The 18,870-nt window shown below is 37.2% G+C and overlaps 1 protein-coding gene across 2 annotated transcripts in view; it reads left to right on the top strand.

The window, feature by feature from the left end:
* The window catches only part of ATP2B2 (ATPase plasma membrane Ca2+ transporting 2), a 691,115-nt gene extending 676,867 nt beyond the window's left edge, over positions 1–14,248 (top strand). For both annotated transcript variants that reach the window (XM_033926077.1, XM_033926076.1), the window contains one exon: positions 10,197–14,248. In XM_033926077.1, the coding sequence (XP_033781968.1) occupies positions 10,197–10,505 (309 nt within the window). In that variant the 3' untranslated portion in view covers positions 10,506–14,248. The remainder of the gene's footprint in view (positions 1–10,196) is intronic.
* Positions 14,249–18,870: the final 4,622 nt, after the last annotated feature.

Genomic DNA, 18,870 nt, shown 5'->3' with positions numbered 1-18,870 from the left:
ACGAACACCAATCTCACATGTATTTTTGAACAGTATCCAGTTTGAAAATATATGAGATGAACCTCCCATGTGCTAGAAATTTGTAGCATGAACATCCACTTTACACACTGAAATGTCCAAAATCTTTAACCAGGGAGGGGTAGAGAACAAGGGACATGGATGTTTGTATGGTGGCACTCTTAGGAAATGGCCACACAGACATACATGAAGAGGTTTTTGATAATAGATCCCAAGCAAGACAGTAAGTAATATTGTGTCCACGTGTCTGAGGTCTTTTTTTCTTCTATTCTTTTCAAATCACAGTTCAAATACCTTATTTTAACTAACTGGCTTTTTCTCAGTTTTGTTTATACTTTCCAAATAGTGCCAGGGTGCTCCAGTAGCAAAGCTAAGGTAGAGCTAAGAGTTACCTAGTTAGTGATGATATTCAGTTTGCTAACCGCTAAATATCCAGATCAAGGTTGTTCTGACTTTAGGCAGGTATCTGGATATAGTCTGAATATTGCCACTATCTAGATAAGTTCCAGGAGTCAATTTATACCCAGATATTCAATACTAGTGACCACTGTGGCTGAATATCTGGGGCTATATAGTCTCAAATACATATATGTAAACGTACAGAATTATCCCAAAAAATTGGCAACTAGCTGCAGTAGCAGAAGACCATTCCGATAACGGACCTTAGCTATTTGGTATGTCATGTCATGCAGCAATTAATATGCTAAGGGGCCCTTTTACTAAGCAATGCTAAAAAGTGGCTTGCGCTATCTTCAGCCCCGGTCTTTCCTGCACATTAAGACCACTTTTATCACTGTCGGTAAATGGCCAAATTTCCTATGTCTGCAATAATGGTTCCACATTAATTTTCTATTAGCATGTGGCCATTACCATGTGAGTACTTACCGACACCTATTTTCTAGGTGGTAAGGACTCACTTGACAATCCTGTGCTAACCAGTTAGCGCGTTACAATACCCATTAACTAATTAGAATAGTTAATAATTAATTAGTATAGCTGGGCCCACTCTCCACTCCCAAACATGCCCCCAGTGCTAAAAATTATTATTTTTTATTTTTTAGAGTGTGGGCAGCACATGCAAAAACTTTCATGGGACACCTGAGCACACTCTGCAGTAAGCATGCATTAGTGCTTAGTAAAAGGGCATCTTAATCCTCAAACAGGTTGAGCACTAACATCTTATGGCACTAGTCACATCCGAGTTGGCATCTCTTGAAACAAAAAAACCCACTGATTTTATTTTTTTAATACTAATAATTTTCAAAATGTTAAAGCACTGTATTGCATGGTTTTGCTTTTTCAATGCCCTACTCTCTACTGTCTGAATATTAAATGTGTTTGTTTTCCCCAGAGGGCTAGAGAACACTGGACCAGGGGTTCAGCAAGAGAGAGTGAAATAAAAAGAGGTTGTGAGTCTTTAACCTTGAGCCTGACATAAGTGTGAACCAAACCCAAGATACTTGGCTTACTGAAGCCGGGTAAACATTCGAGTATAAGCCCATAATCAACCAGCCATGCACCTGATGAGCTTTAATCTGGTTATAAGTGTTTCACCAGACTGTTATATTTAGGGTGAGATTCTCTACTTACTCCTTTTTTTTCTTCAAAAAAAAGTAGAAAAGAAAGAAATCAAGGATTTTGTTTACATCTCTTCTGGCTAGAAACAGTATTACAAGTTTAATTTTCAGGCTGGATTGGACCTGGAGATCTTTTTTTTTTCAGCCTCTGTGAAGAAAGAAGTGGACAATGATGTACAGCTATGTTTAAAAAAAATGTCCTGACAGTCTTGTCCTATAGTCTTTTGTTGAACACAGTTCATTTTTTCTGTGTTGTCTCCATTATTGTTAAGAAAAGAAGTTGTGCTTCAATGTTTGTCTTCACTTGGCATTGTCAGTCGTAGATGGAGTCTCTTATAGCATGAACCTCGTGCCATTCAGCGCATGCCAAAATGGTTGGCTGATATATACATGTAACATATAATAACGCTAATTTAAAATATAGCCAGAGCTGTATAGTAGTATTTTGAGAGAGAGAGAAGAAAATGGCAACCCAGAAGAAATAAACAGAAGGAAATTGCTGAATATAAAAATCAGTGATGTTTGAGGTTGAGGGGTGGTAAATTCAAAAGAGCATTGTTAGGAAGTTCTACTTTAAGGAGAGGGTGGTGGATGCCTGGAATGCGCTCCCGAGAGAGGTTTTGGAGAAGAAAACGGTGACCGAGTTCAAAGAAGCGTGGGATGAACACAGAGGATCTAGAATCAAAAAATAATATTAAATATTGAACTAAGGCCAGTACTGGGCAGACTTGCACGGTCTGTGTCTGTATATGGCCGTTTGGTGGAGGATGGGCTGGGGAGGGCTTCAATGGCTGGGAGGGTGTAGATGGGCTGGAGTAAGTCTTAACAGAGATTTCGGCAGTTGAAACCCAAGCACAGTACTGGGTAAAGCTTTGGATTCTTGCCCAGAAATAGCTAAGAAGAAAAAAATTTAAATTGAATCAGGTTGGGCAGACTGGATGACCATTCGGGTCTTTATCTGCCATCATCTACTATGTTATGTTACTATGTTACCCTTACAGAGATTCACAAACTTGGCATGAGAAAGCTTACCATAGGAGCAGACGAGGCAATCCTGAGTGGCATGGTGGACATATAAAGATATATATTTTTTAAATAAACCCTTAGTACTCTCTAATTTTTCTAGTTACCAAACATTATCTAAAACCCATAATTCTCCCTTAAAATTTTATCTCATCGTTTAATCTATTACTTCAAAGTTGAAATGTAATTCTTGTTTTAGTTTGGATGTAATCCGCCTTGAACCGCAAGGTAATGGTGGAATAGAAATCACTAATGTAATGTAATGTAATCTATATGCAGGTTTTCAGCTAAGATATAATATTTTGAAACTGTGCGACTAAGAAATAAAATAAAATGTTAGGCATTATTAGAAAAGAAATGGATAACTAAAAAAATATATTATGAGATGCATTTTAAATCACTCCATAGTGTGACTGCACCTCAAATACATGTATTATGTGCAGTTCTGGTTACTGTATCTCATAAAAGATATAGTGGAATTTGAAAAGGTACAGGGAAGGGCGATGAATATGGTAAAAGGGATGGGACAACTTCAGTATGAGGAAAAGCTAAAGTGACTAGGGTGATATGAGTGAGGTCTATAAAATACTTAGTGGAATGGAAAAGGTAGATGAGAATCACTTGTTTACTGGTTCCAAAAATACAAGGACTAGAGAGCATGAAATGAAGCTACTAAGAAGCAAATATAAAACAAATTAAAAAAAAATATAATTCAGAGAAAATATTTATTCACCGAATGTGTAATTAAACTCTGGAATGTGTTGCCAGAGAACGTGATAAAAGCAGTTAGCACAGTAGGGTTTTAAAAGTTTGGGCAAGTTGGTAAAATAAAAGGCCATAAGTCATTATGAAGAAGGATTTGGGAAAATCTACTGCTTATACCTGGAATAAGCAACATAAAATCTGTTTTACTCTTTTGGGATCTTTCCAAATACTTGTGACCTGGATTGGCTACTGTTAGAAACAGGATACTGGGATTCATAGACCTTTAGTCTATTCCAGTATGGTGATGCTTATGAAAATATGGTCTTAACTTTAAATGGATAGAGTATCTTGCTATTCTATAAATAGCATCAAGATCATGCACAATTTAATTTTTTTAAATTCTTTATTTATAAGTTTTACATTTGACAATCTTTACAGGTCAAAAAGAGAAAAAATACAGTGTAAACTGAAACAGAAAAATTCCAAATTACATACAAGATATATCCTTATTACAGAGTATAATTAGTCCTCATATATCTAGGACGAAGCTACAAATAAACTGAAATTTAACTACAGGAAAATAAATATCAGGAAACTAAAGAGGAGGCCTGACTGCCCTTGAACATTACTTTACTGAGCTATCTTGATAACAGCAAGACTCAAGTAGTAGACAACGATTGCTCTCTAGCCAAAATAAACTTACACAACTGCTGCAGTTCATAAAAAACATATCTGTTACCTCTATATGTCAAAACACACTTACAGGGGTATCTTAGAACAAAAGTTGCCCCTAACTGTACAACCTGAGGTCTCAAAATAAGCAACTGTTTCCTTCTCTGAGTAGAATGAGACACATCTTCAGTTTCATTCCCTATCATAATCAATAGCAAACTGTACTATTAATGTAGTAGAAACCTGGACTTCAGTGTCCGACCTCTTCAGGAAATTAAATCCAAGCTATCAGCAGACAAATTCTGCTGATTAGGATTGGGATTTTGAGGTTTAACTCTCATAGGAAGATAATATATTTTAATCCAGAGATTACATATCCTGAATGAATTTTCCATCATTCCTTGTTTAAAGTGCAAGCTAGCACTATCCTTAGACCAAATCAAAGCTTGTGCTTCCAAAGTTTTTAACTTGGTCTCAAAATCACTTGATTTACTCTCCAAACTTGTTACTTTGTTTTTAAGTTCCAAGTTTTCTGAAAGCACAGTACCGTAGTGCATTGCATTGCTGAATTTGGTTCCCCAATGAAACCGTGCTGAGCTCTACGAATGTGGAGATGATGCGGTATACAAACCTAAGGTTTAGTTTAGTTTAGTATTAGAAATAACATCCCACATTGATTCCATGGAGAAAACCTTAGGTCTTTGTAAGGGAACAGTCTCAGTTCTAGAGCTCCCTGTAGCACCCAGAGTACCTGGAACCGCCTCAGTGGTCAATGAAAAATCCTGAGTTTGCTGTGTTCTCACCGCCGACTGCTGAGATGTTGAAAGCACTTCCTGCCCCCTTTCAGAGCCGATCCTCCTCTGTAGAACCAGCAAGAGGGTGTCCCAGGCTGGCACATCTAAGAACAACTCCCCTGTTGCACCGACACAAGTAGGTGGGCTGCACTCAACCGGGGAAAGAGTGGCGCTCGAAGGAGAAGTAATGTGCCTCAGCTTGCGCATTCTCTACAGCCGTGGATACCTCCGGTCGTTGGGTTCTTGGGCTGCGATCTACAAAGGCATCCATCGGGCCCATCTATAAAGCTGCTGCATCCGGGAAAATCCGGGCTTTCTATTTTCTTTTTACCATCCAGTAAACCAGGAAAAATCTTCAGTGAAGGCATGACAGAAGCATCAAGCCACCATTTTAACTGAAAACACCATTAAAGGCTAATTAAGAAATTTTAAAAACACTAATTAAGAACATAAGAATTGCCATACTGGGACAGACCGAAGGTCCATCAAGCCCATTCCAACAGTGGCCAATCCAGGTCCCAAGTACCTGGCAGAAACCCAAATAGTGGCAACATACCAGAGCCGAGATTGTGATGTCATAATGCCTCATTCCACCAATGCCTAAGAGCCAACCTCATCAGTGATGTCACCATGGCCTGATTATCCTATACTTTGCTCATATAAGAACATAAAAGTTGCCATACCCAGTAGTAAAACAGATTTTATGCTGTTTATTTTAGGAATAAGCAGTGGATTTCCCCAAGCCATCTCAATAATGGCCTATGGACTTCTTTTTTAGGAAATTATCCAGACCTTTTTTAAGCCCTGCTAAGCTAACTGATTTCACCACATTTTCTGGCGACAGATTCCAGAGTTTAATTACACGTTGTGTGAAGAAATATTTTCTCCAGTTTGTTTTAAATCTACTAAGTAGCTTCATCGCATATTTCCTAGTCCTAGTATTTTTGGAAAGAGTGAATAAGTGATTTACATCTACCCTTTATACTCTACTCCATGGAATTTGGCACAGCGCCTAAACTGAGATGCCTGCCAGGACCTACCAATGCCTACATGAAAAGTAGACATAGTTAGGGGGCAGAGTTTGGACATGGAAAGCATTTAAACACTGGTATTTTAGACTAGGAAAACCCTGGCCTAATATACTGGCATCTAACTTGATTTAGGTGATGGTAGGCACGATTTTACATATGGCATCTAAATGTGATTGTCACGCAGTAGGTGTCGTTTTCAACAGCACCTACTGACTTAGGCGTTATTTATAGGCTCAGTCCCATGGAGCAGTCTTATGGTTAGTTTATTTGACATACTGCAAGCTATAAAAATATGTTAAGTAGTTTAAAACAGTAAAAGCCATTACAATTGTTATAATAGGACAAAATGAGTTAAGGGAGGAGGTTGCTATCTCAGTTCGTGCAAATCCCAATGAATAGGTCCAACTGCTAGGGAGCGTGGCTTGAAAACAAAACTGAAGTACTAAGTACTCCATGAGATTTGAGCTGGGAAGAGGGCATTTTCAGCCTCATATCTAAGGGCAGTTTGTTCCATAATGAGGGAGTGATGACACTAAGGGCAGAACAGGAATAAATTTCAATGCATGTGCAAACATTTAGGCTCTGATTACATGTGCAAATCATTAGAATAATGACATATACATGTGTAAATGAACATATACAGGCATAAATGCTACAATTATGCCTAAGCACTGTTCTGTAAATATATTTTCATAACTTACATAGTGCGTATTTCAATAAGAGTACTCTTTCTCTATTTCCTGTCTCTGCTTTTGTGACTTATCCTTCTCATCCCAAACTCCAGTATGACCTCAGTCTCCAGTCCAACAGGACCCTCTCAAATAGATCCTCTTGGAGCCAGCTTTCCTGCCTGCTCTGATTCCAGCTTTCATTCTATTTCCCTGAGAGTAGGCATGACTGTCACCTACTCTCTTTTCCTGGGGTGTCTTTTCCCACTGGGGTCCTCAGGGTCAATTGCCGCCTTCCAAGTTTGCGGCAGTTTCTCTTTCATTAACTCCTGCTGTGTATCAGAAAGTAGCTCCCACTTTAAATGCTGGTCTAGATGCTGAAGTCTGGGAGCCTTCCTTGATTCTTTGGGTCTTGGTGGAAGCTGTCACTCTGTCTCTCTATATAACTCTGTTCTACCCCTGGCCCCACCCGCTTGTGATGGACTACTAAACATTCCTGATCTGGCTAAAGCAGGGACTGATTTCCTTCTCCAAAGGTTTGTGACCCACAAGAAATTCTCAGATCCCAAACATAGACACATGATGGCAGAAAAAGGCCAAATGGCCCATCTAGTCCAGGCCCTCTTGAATTCAGACACAGTCTCTTTCCATCATCTCTTCCGGGAGATTGTTCCACACATCTATCACCCTTTCTGAAAAAAGTATTTCCTTAGATTACACCAGAGCCTCTTAATTTCATCCTATGCCCTCAATTTGCAGTTTCCTTTCAAATGAAAGAGACTCAACTCATGCACATTTATATTACGTAGTTATTTAAACGTTTCTATCATATCTCCCCTCTCCCACCTTTCCTTCAAAGTATACAGATTGAGATCTTTAAGTATGTCCCCATACGCCTTATCACAAAGACCACATACCATTTTAGTAGCCTTCCTCTGGACCGACTCCATCCTTTTTATATCATTTTGAAGGTGCGGCCTTCAGAATTGTACATAATATTCTAAATGAGGACTCACCAGAGTCTTATACAGAGGCATCAATACCTCCTTTTTCCTACTAGCCATACCTCTCCCTATGCAACCTAGCATCCTTCTAGGTTCCACCGTTACCTTTTCAACCTGTTTGGCCACTTTAAGATCATCTCATCCAAGTCCCGCTCTTCTGTCGTTCACATAAGCTCTTCACTCCCTAATCTGTACCGTTCCCTCTGGTTTTTCCAGCTCAAATGCATGACCTTGCATTTCTTGGCATTAAATTTTAGCTGCCAAATTTCAGATCATTCTTCAAGCTTCGCCAGATCTTTCTTCAGGTTATTCACACCATCTGGCGTGTCTACTCTAACCCAGCATGAAGGGGTTGTGCCCTTCTCAGTTTAGAACCAGCACCTGGAAATAGGTCTTTCCATTTCTAACTGTAAGAAGCTGCATTAATCCAAACAACTACCAGTACCAGCATGGCTGCTACTAGAACATCTACTTTCTGAGGTATCATATTCTTTATGACCAGTTCTCCAACTTCCCATTGTTCTCTTTAACTTTTTTTTTTTTTACTGTTACTGCCTCCTGCAGATACAAACACGCTTTGCCACTGGTAGGCAGATGTGAGTACCTTTGTCAATGTGCTCCACTTGCCATCTCTTAAAATCTTTATCACCTTCATGGCTTTCTCCAAGATCATCTAGGCCAGGGGTGCCCACACTTTTTTGGCTTGTGAGCTACTTTAAAAATGACCAAGTCAAAATGATCTACCAACAATAAAATTTAAAAAAACACAAAGCACACTGTACGCAGAGAAAATGTTAATATATTCGAGGGTTTTTTTTCAAAGAGGTCAGGGCAGATGACTTTAAAATATGCAATGTCACCTCAGTAACAATTATACAAAAATAGACTAATATACCCTTCCCCTTTTACTAAACTGCGATAGCGGTTTTTAGCACAGAGAGCTGCTCTGAATGCCCTGCGCTGCTCCCAAAGATCATAGGCTGCTTGCACTAAAAGCCACTATTGCGGTTTAGTAAAAGGGAGCCTTAGTGTAAAATATAGACAGCAGATATAAATTATCAAAACGGACATATTTTGATCACTAAATTGAAAATAAAATCATTTTTCCTACCTTTGGTGATTTCATGAGTCTCTGGTTGCACTTCCTTCTGACTGTGCATCCAATATTTCTTCCCTTCTTTTTGCCTCCTGCATGCTTCTTCTCCTCCAGACCTCATTCCATTCCCCAAACAACATCTCTCTCTGTCCCTCCATGAGTCCAACTTTTTCTTCCTCTCGCCCTGCCCCTCCCCTTTCTTTATCTGTCCCTGCCTCCTTCTTTCTTTCTCTCCCTGCCCCCTTTCATTCTGACTTTCTTTCTCTCCCTGCCCCCCTTTTTTTCTCTGCATTTACTCAAACTGAAATTGGAAGTATATGAGCGGCTCTTGTGCTAACTTTGGAGTTACTAATGGGGCCAATAGACACTTTCCCCTTCTGCCTTTCTCAATATCATATCAAGGACTGCAGCTGCACAGAGTACAAATGTGGAAGAGCTGAAAAACTACCTCCTATACAATGTCTCCTCTCATTGGTGGTGAAGTAGGTGTGGCACCAGCAAGCTAGTCATACACGGTGCAACTATAGCTTGGCACTACCGTGGCCTTTTATCTGCATTTTCAGTAAAATAATATTACATTTTAAGTGACCCTGGATAGAATTAAGCTGATACAGTTTAAGGATTTCACATGCTTAACAGAAAGACATAACATAGCACTTTCAGAGCCAAAACTGAATGATATGTACTGATGTGGCACAGAAAAGTATAGTACTTGCAGGTGATCATGAACTAACTGCATACAGCTCTGGAATCCATTAATCTCATTATGTCCTAAAAAATTACACGAGTAAATTGAAATGAATGGATAGAGCATTGGGTCTATACTCGAGTGTTTACTTCACATATCATGTGCATGAAACAATAAAAAAGAATTTTAAAAAATGGAACAATATATAAATGTTTCACATTATTCAGGCTTCTGAGTGTACTTTGTTGTGTGCCAATTATCTGTGTTCATGTGATAACTGTGCCATTTTTCTATAGCATGGGTTTGCTTCTTTATCTTCCTGCTTGGCTTCTTGTGGTTGTGGCTGCCTTCATTTGGAACTTTTGCTTTTGAATCCTGTTTAATTTATCCTCTGTTTGGCTCCTGTGATTGTCTCATTCTATATCTGCTCATTGATGTTTTGTGGTTTTTCTGTTTGTGAAGTCTGTGACGTGTTATGTGTTCTTTTTTATATCTGACTTATTTAAACTAAAATAACTTTAAAAATGTAAATAAATAAAAAAATAACGTTCTCACTGAAAAACCTACCAACATGCATGGATCCATACCAGCATAACCAATTAACCTGGCTTGTCTTTCACTAGGGATAAATTACCCACATGAGTGGATATTTGCTTTCTTTAACCAGTTCCTCTATTTTTGTTTGTGTTTTTAGATTCAGTTGTTACAGCTACTCAGAAAGCACAAAACTGATTCACTCATATGCACATAACATCCAGAGAACATGGACTTCTGCTGCCTGCACTGCTCTAACTACATGCTACATTAAAAAAAAATGAAAAAATTAATCTTGCACAGTGTTCACTTCTGCCTTGATTTGCTGTATCCCTCTAATGACCCTTTCTTTTTTTTTTCTCTCTCTCTAATGTTTTCCTTCATAGATTCGTGTTGTGAAGGCATTTCGTAGCTCTCTCTATGAAGGTTTAGAAAAACCTGAATCTAGAACCTCGATTCACAACTTTATGACTCATCCTGAGTTCAGGATAGAAGATTCCCAACCTCACATCCCCTTAATTGATGACACAGATATAGAAGAAGACATGGCCCTCAAGCAAAACTCTGGACCACCTTCACCAAACAAGAACAACAATGCCATCGATAGTGGGATAAATGTTACAACTGACACAAGCAAATCAGCTACCTCTTCTAGTCCAGGAAGTCCTATACATAGCCTGGAAACTTCACTTTAGCTGAAGATCTCAGTGCAAAAAGAAAAAAAGAAGTTAAGGAAATCGAGAAAAAGCAAAATATATTGCTGGCTGCAAAGTGGTTTGAACTCTTCACTTGAAGGCAAGTGAAGGGATCCACTGATCCCAGTGTTTCAGAGAAGAGTAGCTGATTTACACACCCCTTTCTTTGCTTCTTAAACCGAAAAGAAAACAAGACAACTACAATTCCTGCATGAGTATACGTTTCCAGCCATTCGGTCTTTTATGTTTGTAGGCAGGAACTGCAGAGGACTTCTGTCCAGAGCTACAGTATTTATCCAAGGCACTGGCCAGTGAGGTTTTGAACTGCCTGTGCAGCATGGACTAAGTTGTATAGATTAATTTAACTTTTGTTTTTAAAGCTGCAAAACTCAACTTGCACAGTAGATTTGCACAAGTTGGACAATGGAACTCAATAAGCATTTATGAAAAGTATATATATATAAATAGATAAATAATTATATATATATATATATATATATATGTATATATATATATATATATATATATATAGACAAATATACCACGTTGGCATGTTGCCTTGTTTCTGCTTAAATTACTCTTACTATTTTAACTTATTTATGTCTTTAAAGAAGAATGTAATTTGTTTACAAACCTGTAGATAACACAGCATCCTTAAATCACTTGTAGGGTTAAGAAAACACATTCTGCCTATGTAACAAAAATAAAAAAAAAGATCACCTCACCAGAAATCTATGTGAAAATACACCCTAGATATTTTATTACTATGATGGTCTAATTTTGCCTGCTATACTGTCTTTTTGTTTGTTTGTTTGTTTTGGATTTTTTTTTGTTGTTAAATTGAGTAGATACAGCTAGTAAATAACAAAAGAAGCCAAACTATAACATATTGGATGTAGCATCATGATACAATATACAGGGAAATGTAATTTGCAAGGCTTCCTTTTGTTCCAAATATAAACTAAATTAATTAGGATTTATTTGTTTTTTTATTTTTTGGGGGGGGGGGTTCATAATAAAATGCTTGAACTGATTATGCTGTAACCCTCTTTAGTGGAAGCCATTTTAGTATTAACTTTATTGTAATGGCTTCCTTCAGGAAAATATACTGGACAGTATTTTAAAAAACAAACAAACTCCTCCCACTTAAGTTTGCTCGAGTTCATGCATCATAATTCAAACTATATTATTTTGGGGAATTTTCTGTATCAAGATCAAAATAGGATATGTGTCATGATATATTGTGTTGATTTTCTCACTTAGTTTAGAAATTGTGTTCCTTATAAAAGGCAAGATAAGGGCTGTTGGCATTTTTGCTGGGAACTGCTATGCCCTCTCCTTAAAAAGCCATGTTAGCATTTTTAGCAGAGGCCACTGCGGTACCAGCTTCGATGCTCATAGACTTCCTATGAGCGTCCAAGCTGTTACCACCCCGGACAGCACTAAAAATGCTAACATGGCTTTGTAAAGGAGGGGGATAGTTTGTTGCTTTTGAATTTTCCATGAAAAGCAAAAACATAGACATAGACATTGTTCTTTTTTTTTCTTTTTTGTTCCATTTGGACCTGAATGAACCTTTACAAAGTGTATATTAAGATGTATTTGTGCAATTTTTAACAAAGCTTTGTCTTCCTGCAGTCAGAAAATATCCTACAATGAAACTGACTTTGTTTCACCTATTGACCATCCTTTCTGTAAGGAAAGCCATGTAAAAATACTTACAGTGGAAAACTTTTTTTTTAATGATAAGATCCAGGTATCTTAAGTTTTCGGCCTAATAATATATTGCTATTGTAAGTGTCTTGAATGCTAAGCACTTTGTGGGTCATAGATTTTTCATAGCTACCTTTTCTATTTCATGCAAGGTTTGTTGCAGATGTTTCCATCTATGAACTTTTTACGTGTGAATTACACAATGCAAATCTGGGTGTGTATAATCTATCTCTATATAGACATGTACTGTATAGATATAGATTATAGATATGTATACACACATACAATGACACTGTAAACTACATGACAGAACCTGTTTGAAATAAGCTCAATAAATATAGATATTACACTGCTGCCTCTTTGAAAACATTGGCTTAAACTGCAGAGATGCTCCATTTTTTTATCAGAATGTTTTCTCTTGAGCCAGAAAAATCTGTTAAAATTGGCAAAAGTTTATGGTCAAAACTGAAAGATAATGATACTGGAAAACGTCTTCAAGGTGCAAGAGGATTACTTCAACAGGACAAAACTTTAATCAGTTAGAATCACCAGCTTCCAGGACTTTTTTGGAAAAGCTTGAATCTTGTAGAAAGAAACTCCAGTTCCTAGCTCACTAATCCTAGTTTGTAATAAAAGCATGCATTCTGCAGACCAGCAGATAGTTCAAAGTTTGCACAACTGCCTTTAACCAGTCGTGTTATTTATTTATCAACAGCTGAAACCTAGGATAACTTCAAAATCACATTCTGCTCATCTGCTTAGCAGTAATATGGTTAGAACATCAATCAGAAGTGGTCTTTGCACTGTAAATATAGAAACTAACCATTGTATAATAGGTACTGGGTTTCTATGGTCTGGGATAGTATAAAACACTTCAGACAAAAGCATCTGTGAAATTTATCTGTACTATCAGCTTTTTAACTTTGGCAGTTTTTCAATCCTTTGTTAAAATTATATTTCTGTTTTTCTACTCTATAGGGCCATTTATTACTGATATCACCACTGTTCCCTCTTCACTATGCGGGAGTCCTCCACCTATAGTCTTGCCAGTAGAGGGTGCTATTTCACTATAACATGTTTAATAGTGAGAGACAGGCAAGCCTCTCCCTAGTGATAGAAGACAAAATACAAAAGCACCGCCCCCCAATTAGCAACAGTGCAGTTGGAGGATTCCCACCCACTTTAGAGGGAACAGAGACTGATACATCTTAATGCTACTAACATGCATTATTTGCTGCAGGGCCCATAGCATGAAATGGGTTTTGTGTAGCACACCCTGTTAAATGGTCTCCATGATATCTGTTAGCATCACTATGATACCATCAGCAGAATTGGGTGAATGTGTAAATGAACCCTATAATTTGTTGTTTCTATCAGTGTACTGGATAAATTGAGATGCATAAATAACTTATTATGAACAGAGGCAGGACTTTGCCTACGAAAGATCTTAACGGCAGAATAGCTATAATAAACTATAAATGACATTGTGCATCTTATATCTTTTCTAGCTGGCCTCTCTATGTGTTGGGTTTAACCAGTGGAACTGAAAATGACTTGTTGAATGAAACTTATTGCAATACACACAATGATGCTTGTTCTCCACATTTTATTCTTGACAGCATGAATTATGTGAAAAAAGGCATACACTGGTACATTTGGAAAACCATCCCACTAGGGGTTAGTTCAGAATGTTCATCCATATGTTTTTATGAATTTTTTTAATCTAGAAAATAATTGTACAGCAAATAAAGAATATAAATGTCTCTGTTCATTTACTACTATGCAAAAAGTTATGCTTTCTATTGTTACATTCCTAAAGTGTGATGTTGGAATGTTTGTGGTTAAAAACAAAAAGAAAACAAAAAAGGAGAGAGAAAATAAATAAATGTGTTGTAAATTATTTTATAGTTTGAAAGAGAATGATAAAGTTTTACTTATGCTACTTAGTGTCCTCTAGACACCTCCTGACAGCAGCACAAGTGGAAGAAAATTCATAAAAATAAATAAATTAAGAAAGCAGCATGAAACAATGATGGTCTGACCTTAAAATCCTTATTTATTTTTTCTTATTGCTTCACACGTTTTGATAGTCTGTATGAGATTAAAGGCATACTACATGATAGCTTGTCAAATACATTTAACTTTCAGTAAGGCAATGGTTCTCAATCTCAACCCAGTCCTTGGAACACACATAGCTGGTTTGATATTTAGGATAATTACATAACAATCCCCCTCTTTTACTAACACGTAGCACGGGTTTTAGCACCGGCAGCGGCGGTAACTGTTCCAAAGCTCATAGGAATTCTATGAGCGTTGGAGCAATTACCACTGCTGCTGGCGCTAAAACCCACGCTATGTATTAGTAAAAGAGGGGGGGGGAATATGAGAGGGAGAAAACTTAGAGATCCTTTTACTAAGACGCACTAACCAATTTAGTGCACGCTAAATGCTAAGGCGCACATAGAATATAATGGGCGCCTTAACATGTAGCATGCACTAAATCGATTAGCGCGCCTTAATCCTTAAAGCATAACTGCAATAGAAAACTAACAAGTCTGCTTAAAGTGAATTGCAGTGTGGGGTAGTCCGGGTAAACAATATTAATCAAACAGCAAGCCTAAAAAATTTCAAATACAGGCTTGTAGATTAACCAGTGTTAAAATTGGAAGCCCAACTCCTATTTCAGCTTCCTTCAAATAGTGGGGAGAAACAGAACAGTGAAAAAACTCCACAATATCGATGGAGGAAAAAACTATTCTACAAAAACTTGGCTCACTTATACCAAATTGGATCCAACCCCACATATGCAAAAGCACTGCAGTTCAAAAAGATGTCATTAAACTCCTCTCCGGCAAATAAACACTTATCTTAGGGTTCTGGATCAATGGAATTCAAACAACTTCTTTCAAGGAGTCTTTGTAAATCCAAACCCATATAAATACAAAAAAAAACCCCAACTTGAACACAGGGGAATGGAAAGGTAGGCCTGGGGGATGGGCTACTAGGGGTGAGCTCTGAGGGGGCTTCTGGAAAAAGACATTGTTGGGTGGAGGGAACTGCACGGGCAGTTTTGCATATGCTGGTATTCATTGCTGGCACCTGCATAACGAACCGTACAAAATTAGGCCTGCTGTTCATAGGAGCCAGCTCTATGGGTGCTTAAGCACCCCCACTATTGAACAAAGTCCTTGACTGTGTCCATGGAGAGGCTATTTCCTGCTGGGTTCAACACTCCCAATAATTTAGAAACGTTGGCTCCTATGTTGCTGGTCCAAAAGTACTTTTAAACATAAACCCACTAAGGAAAGGGTGTCAAATATAACAACTAAGAAAGAGACAGTAGGTATATTGAAATAACCCTTCAACGTATATGATGAATTGACTTGAAGGAAGCAAAACCTCAATGAGACATTTAAGTGTTTCCATATCTCATAAAAAATATTAATGTTAGTGAATGAGAGTCCTCAGTTTTCACAACTCATGAAGGGGAAGTCCCATTATTCAGATGTTAACTTTAATTAACCCAATCTGGTAAAAGTATGTGAAACATCCCAGGACCTCTCTTGTGTGCAAAAGCACGTCTAAACAAAAACAATTTTCTTCCTTCCGTTCAATCTTACAATATAAACTACAGTCTCAGTGAAATCAATTAAAACGTGTCTTTCAGCATCCAACATCTTAACTAAAGTATCAAATCCAGTTCACAATTGCAGTGCTGACCAAAGTTCTTTATACCAAGCCAACCATCAGGTTATTTATAAATAATATGTTATCAACTGCATTTAACGTGACAAGGCTGTTCTCTTTCGCCATTACCATTTAATATTGCTTTAGAGTCTTTATTAATAATGTTTCAACATCAAAATATAGGTGTTCAATTTGAAAATCATATTGCCAAGTATTCAGCCTATGCTGTTGATGTCTTATTGTATTTTACGGTGGATTGGAAGATATTCTGATTTATCTGGTTTTAAACTAAATCGTGACAAGACGGAAGTTATGCCTCTTAATTGTCCACAGATTACCACTGAGGTCTTGGGATATAAGTTTAATAAAGTAACCTCCAAATTGAAGTATCTTGATACATTATTTGGCTCAAGCGTTGAAGAAACTTTAGAATTGAATGAAGAAGCTCTGATTAAATTAACGCAAGATTTGACAAAAAAAGTGGTCACCATTGCGATTGTCTTGGTAGGGTAGACTAGATACCATCATAATGATGATAATGCCTAAAATCAATTACACTCTTCAGATGGGATCTTTTTATTTTAATGTTATATAGTAGGCTAGAAAAGATTCTCATGACTTTTCTTTGGAATAAGAAACCACCACGTTTCGTCATCAAAAAAATAAAAGACAATAAGTCAGCTGGAGGAGTCAATTTCCCTAGTTTTCTGGAATATCACACTGCGCATATTCTTAAACAATCTTATAGATGGTTTGTTGATAATGGCAATACAGAAGATTGTCCTGCATTTTTTTCCATTTTCATCAAACAAAATTGCATCTGATAAAGATGTTCTGCTTTGTAGCACATCATTATCTGTGAAGAATGTTGAGAAATGTTTTAACATGCCATGCCATGGGATGCCACCCTACATGTACCCGTGTTGATTAAAATTCAAGGGAAAATGGTGCAGTGGACATTGTGGCAACGTGCGGGTATACTGTATGGTCAATGTAATGTGAATATAAGTTGCCTCCTAATCAATTTTACAAATGGTTACAACTCCAACATTGCTTTAATGCTTTTCTAAAGTGTAAGCCACTAAGCTCTTCTGTCCCTAGTCTATTGTCTTTTATGACAACAATAACATCTAAAATGGGGGCTGCTTCTAAATGGTACAAAATTCTGCAGGCCAATTCGTTTTCTCATCCTATGGGCACTGAAACAACATGGCAATTTGATATCAAGAAGGATGTTTCTGAGCAATTTTGGGAACAGATTTGGACTTCCATTCACAAATCATTAAGATCAGCAGCAATAAAACAATCCATATTTTTTTGCATTCTACAAAGCCTTTTGGACACCTTACAAACTATCTAAAATTAAAAGTGATAACTCAAACAAGTGTTGGACATGTCAAAAGGAAGTCGGCACTTTAACTCATTCATTATATTATTGCACTCATATACGTGAATATTGGCTTTGTATATGGGAGACTATTAGTTCTTTGCTGGAAATAAAGAAATCACTTACCTTAAATATTATAGTATTGGGGCATTTTGGTTTTCTGCAGCCAATACCAGAGAATCACTCAAAATTATTAAGAATTTTGCTCAATTTGGCTATTAAAATCATATTGCAACATTGGAAAGACACATCAATTGTGGAATATATAACCTGGTGGAATACTGTTTAACTGCCAAATATGAGCATGTCACTGCAGAAAGATCCAACGCTTTACATAAATTTGCTAAAATTTGGAAGCTGCTGAGTCATGTGCTTGATAAACCAAATGATTGACTATGACTTACCTGAATAAGATGCACATCCATACTGTCCTTTTTGTTGTATTTATGATAGTATCAATGATCATTATTTAATTGTTAATTTTCTGTTTTCTAGTTCTTTTCGTTTTTGTTACATACATACTTATGATCTAATTTATATTGTATTGTGTTAGATGTATGAGGTATGTTTGATTTTTCCTTAAATTCCAATAAAAATTTAATAAACTAAAAAAAATGTGTCTTTCAGCATCCAACATCTTAACTAAAGTATCAAATCCAGTTCACAATTGTAGTGCTGACCAAAAGAGAAAATAAAGGCTCACTTATCTCACAAATTTCCAGCGGCTGCAATGAGTTCAGATTTTCAGCGGCATGCTGCATTTAGTTCTTCAGAGCTCTGTTTTGAAAGAAACTCCCCCTTCCTCTGGAACTTCGGCACTGCACACAACCAGTTCAGCAATCTAAATGAAAAGGATTTCAAATTGAAAAGATGGCACACAGAGATGGAAACGCCAAATCTGGACTAACTGCAGAAACTGAAAAGCTATAGCGGTATCAAATAATAGTATATGATAAAAACAAAAGACTGTGGATGATGATGTTCTAAAAAGATGATTTATTTATTTCTTCTTCCCAAAAAAACACAAATAAATACAAATATAATAGTCCACATGTGCAGTCCTACCAGATCCTACATGGTTCGTGTTTCGGCGAACATGCCTTCCTCAGGGGTCCAGTTGGATGCTACGGTCTCAAAAAAACAACTGTAGACTAAAAACAATGTAAATGTCTTTAAACGACTCTCCAAAAGACAGTGAGTACGAGCAGAGTGGCAGTCTTTTGTTTTTATCATTTGGATTGTTTTCACTGTGGAACATTGGGTCTTCCATTTTTGTTGTTTCAAATAATAGTATGCCATTCAATGAAATCATTCAAACCCAGAGGTTGGACAGTTTGTAATTCAAAAATCCAGAATTGTTCACAAGGTTGCAAATGTGCCAATCTGTGACCACTGTAATCATCAGGTGCCTTGAAGGGTTTATTTCAATATACCTATTGTCTCTTTCTTATTGGAAGAATTTTGGGGTGGTTAATATGGTCCAACATGCCTCTCCTCACTTCATTTCCCTTAAATAAAATGAGTAGAATAAAATGTAGTACCCAGTATTCAACAGGATATATTTGGATAGCAGTAACT

This window comes from Geotrypetes seraphini, chromosome 17 (genome assembly GCF_902459505.1).
Source record: "Geotrypetes seraphini chromosome 17, aGeoSer1.1, whole genome shotgun sequence".
Lineage (NCBI taxonomy): Eukaryota > Metazoa > Chordata > Amphibia > Gymnophiona > Dermophiidae > Geotrypetes > Geotrypetes seraphini.
The sequence above is the reverse complement of the archived record's forward strand: the minus strand, read 5'-3'. Positions and strand labels throughout refer to the sequence as shown.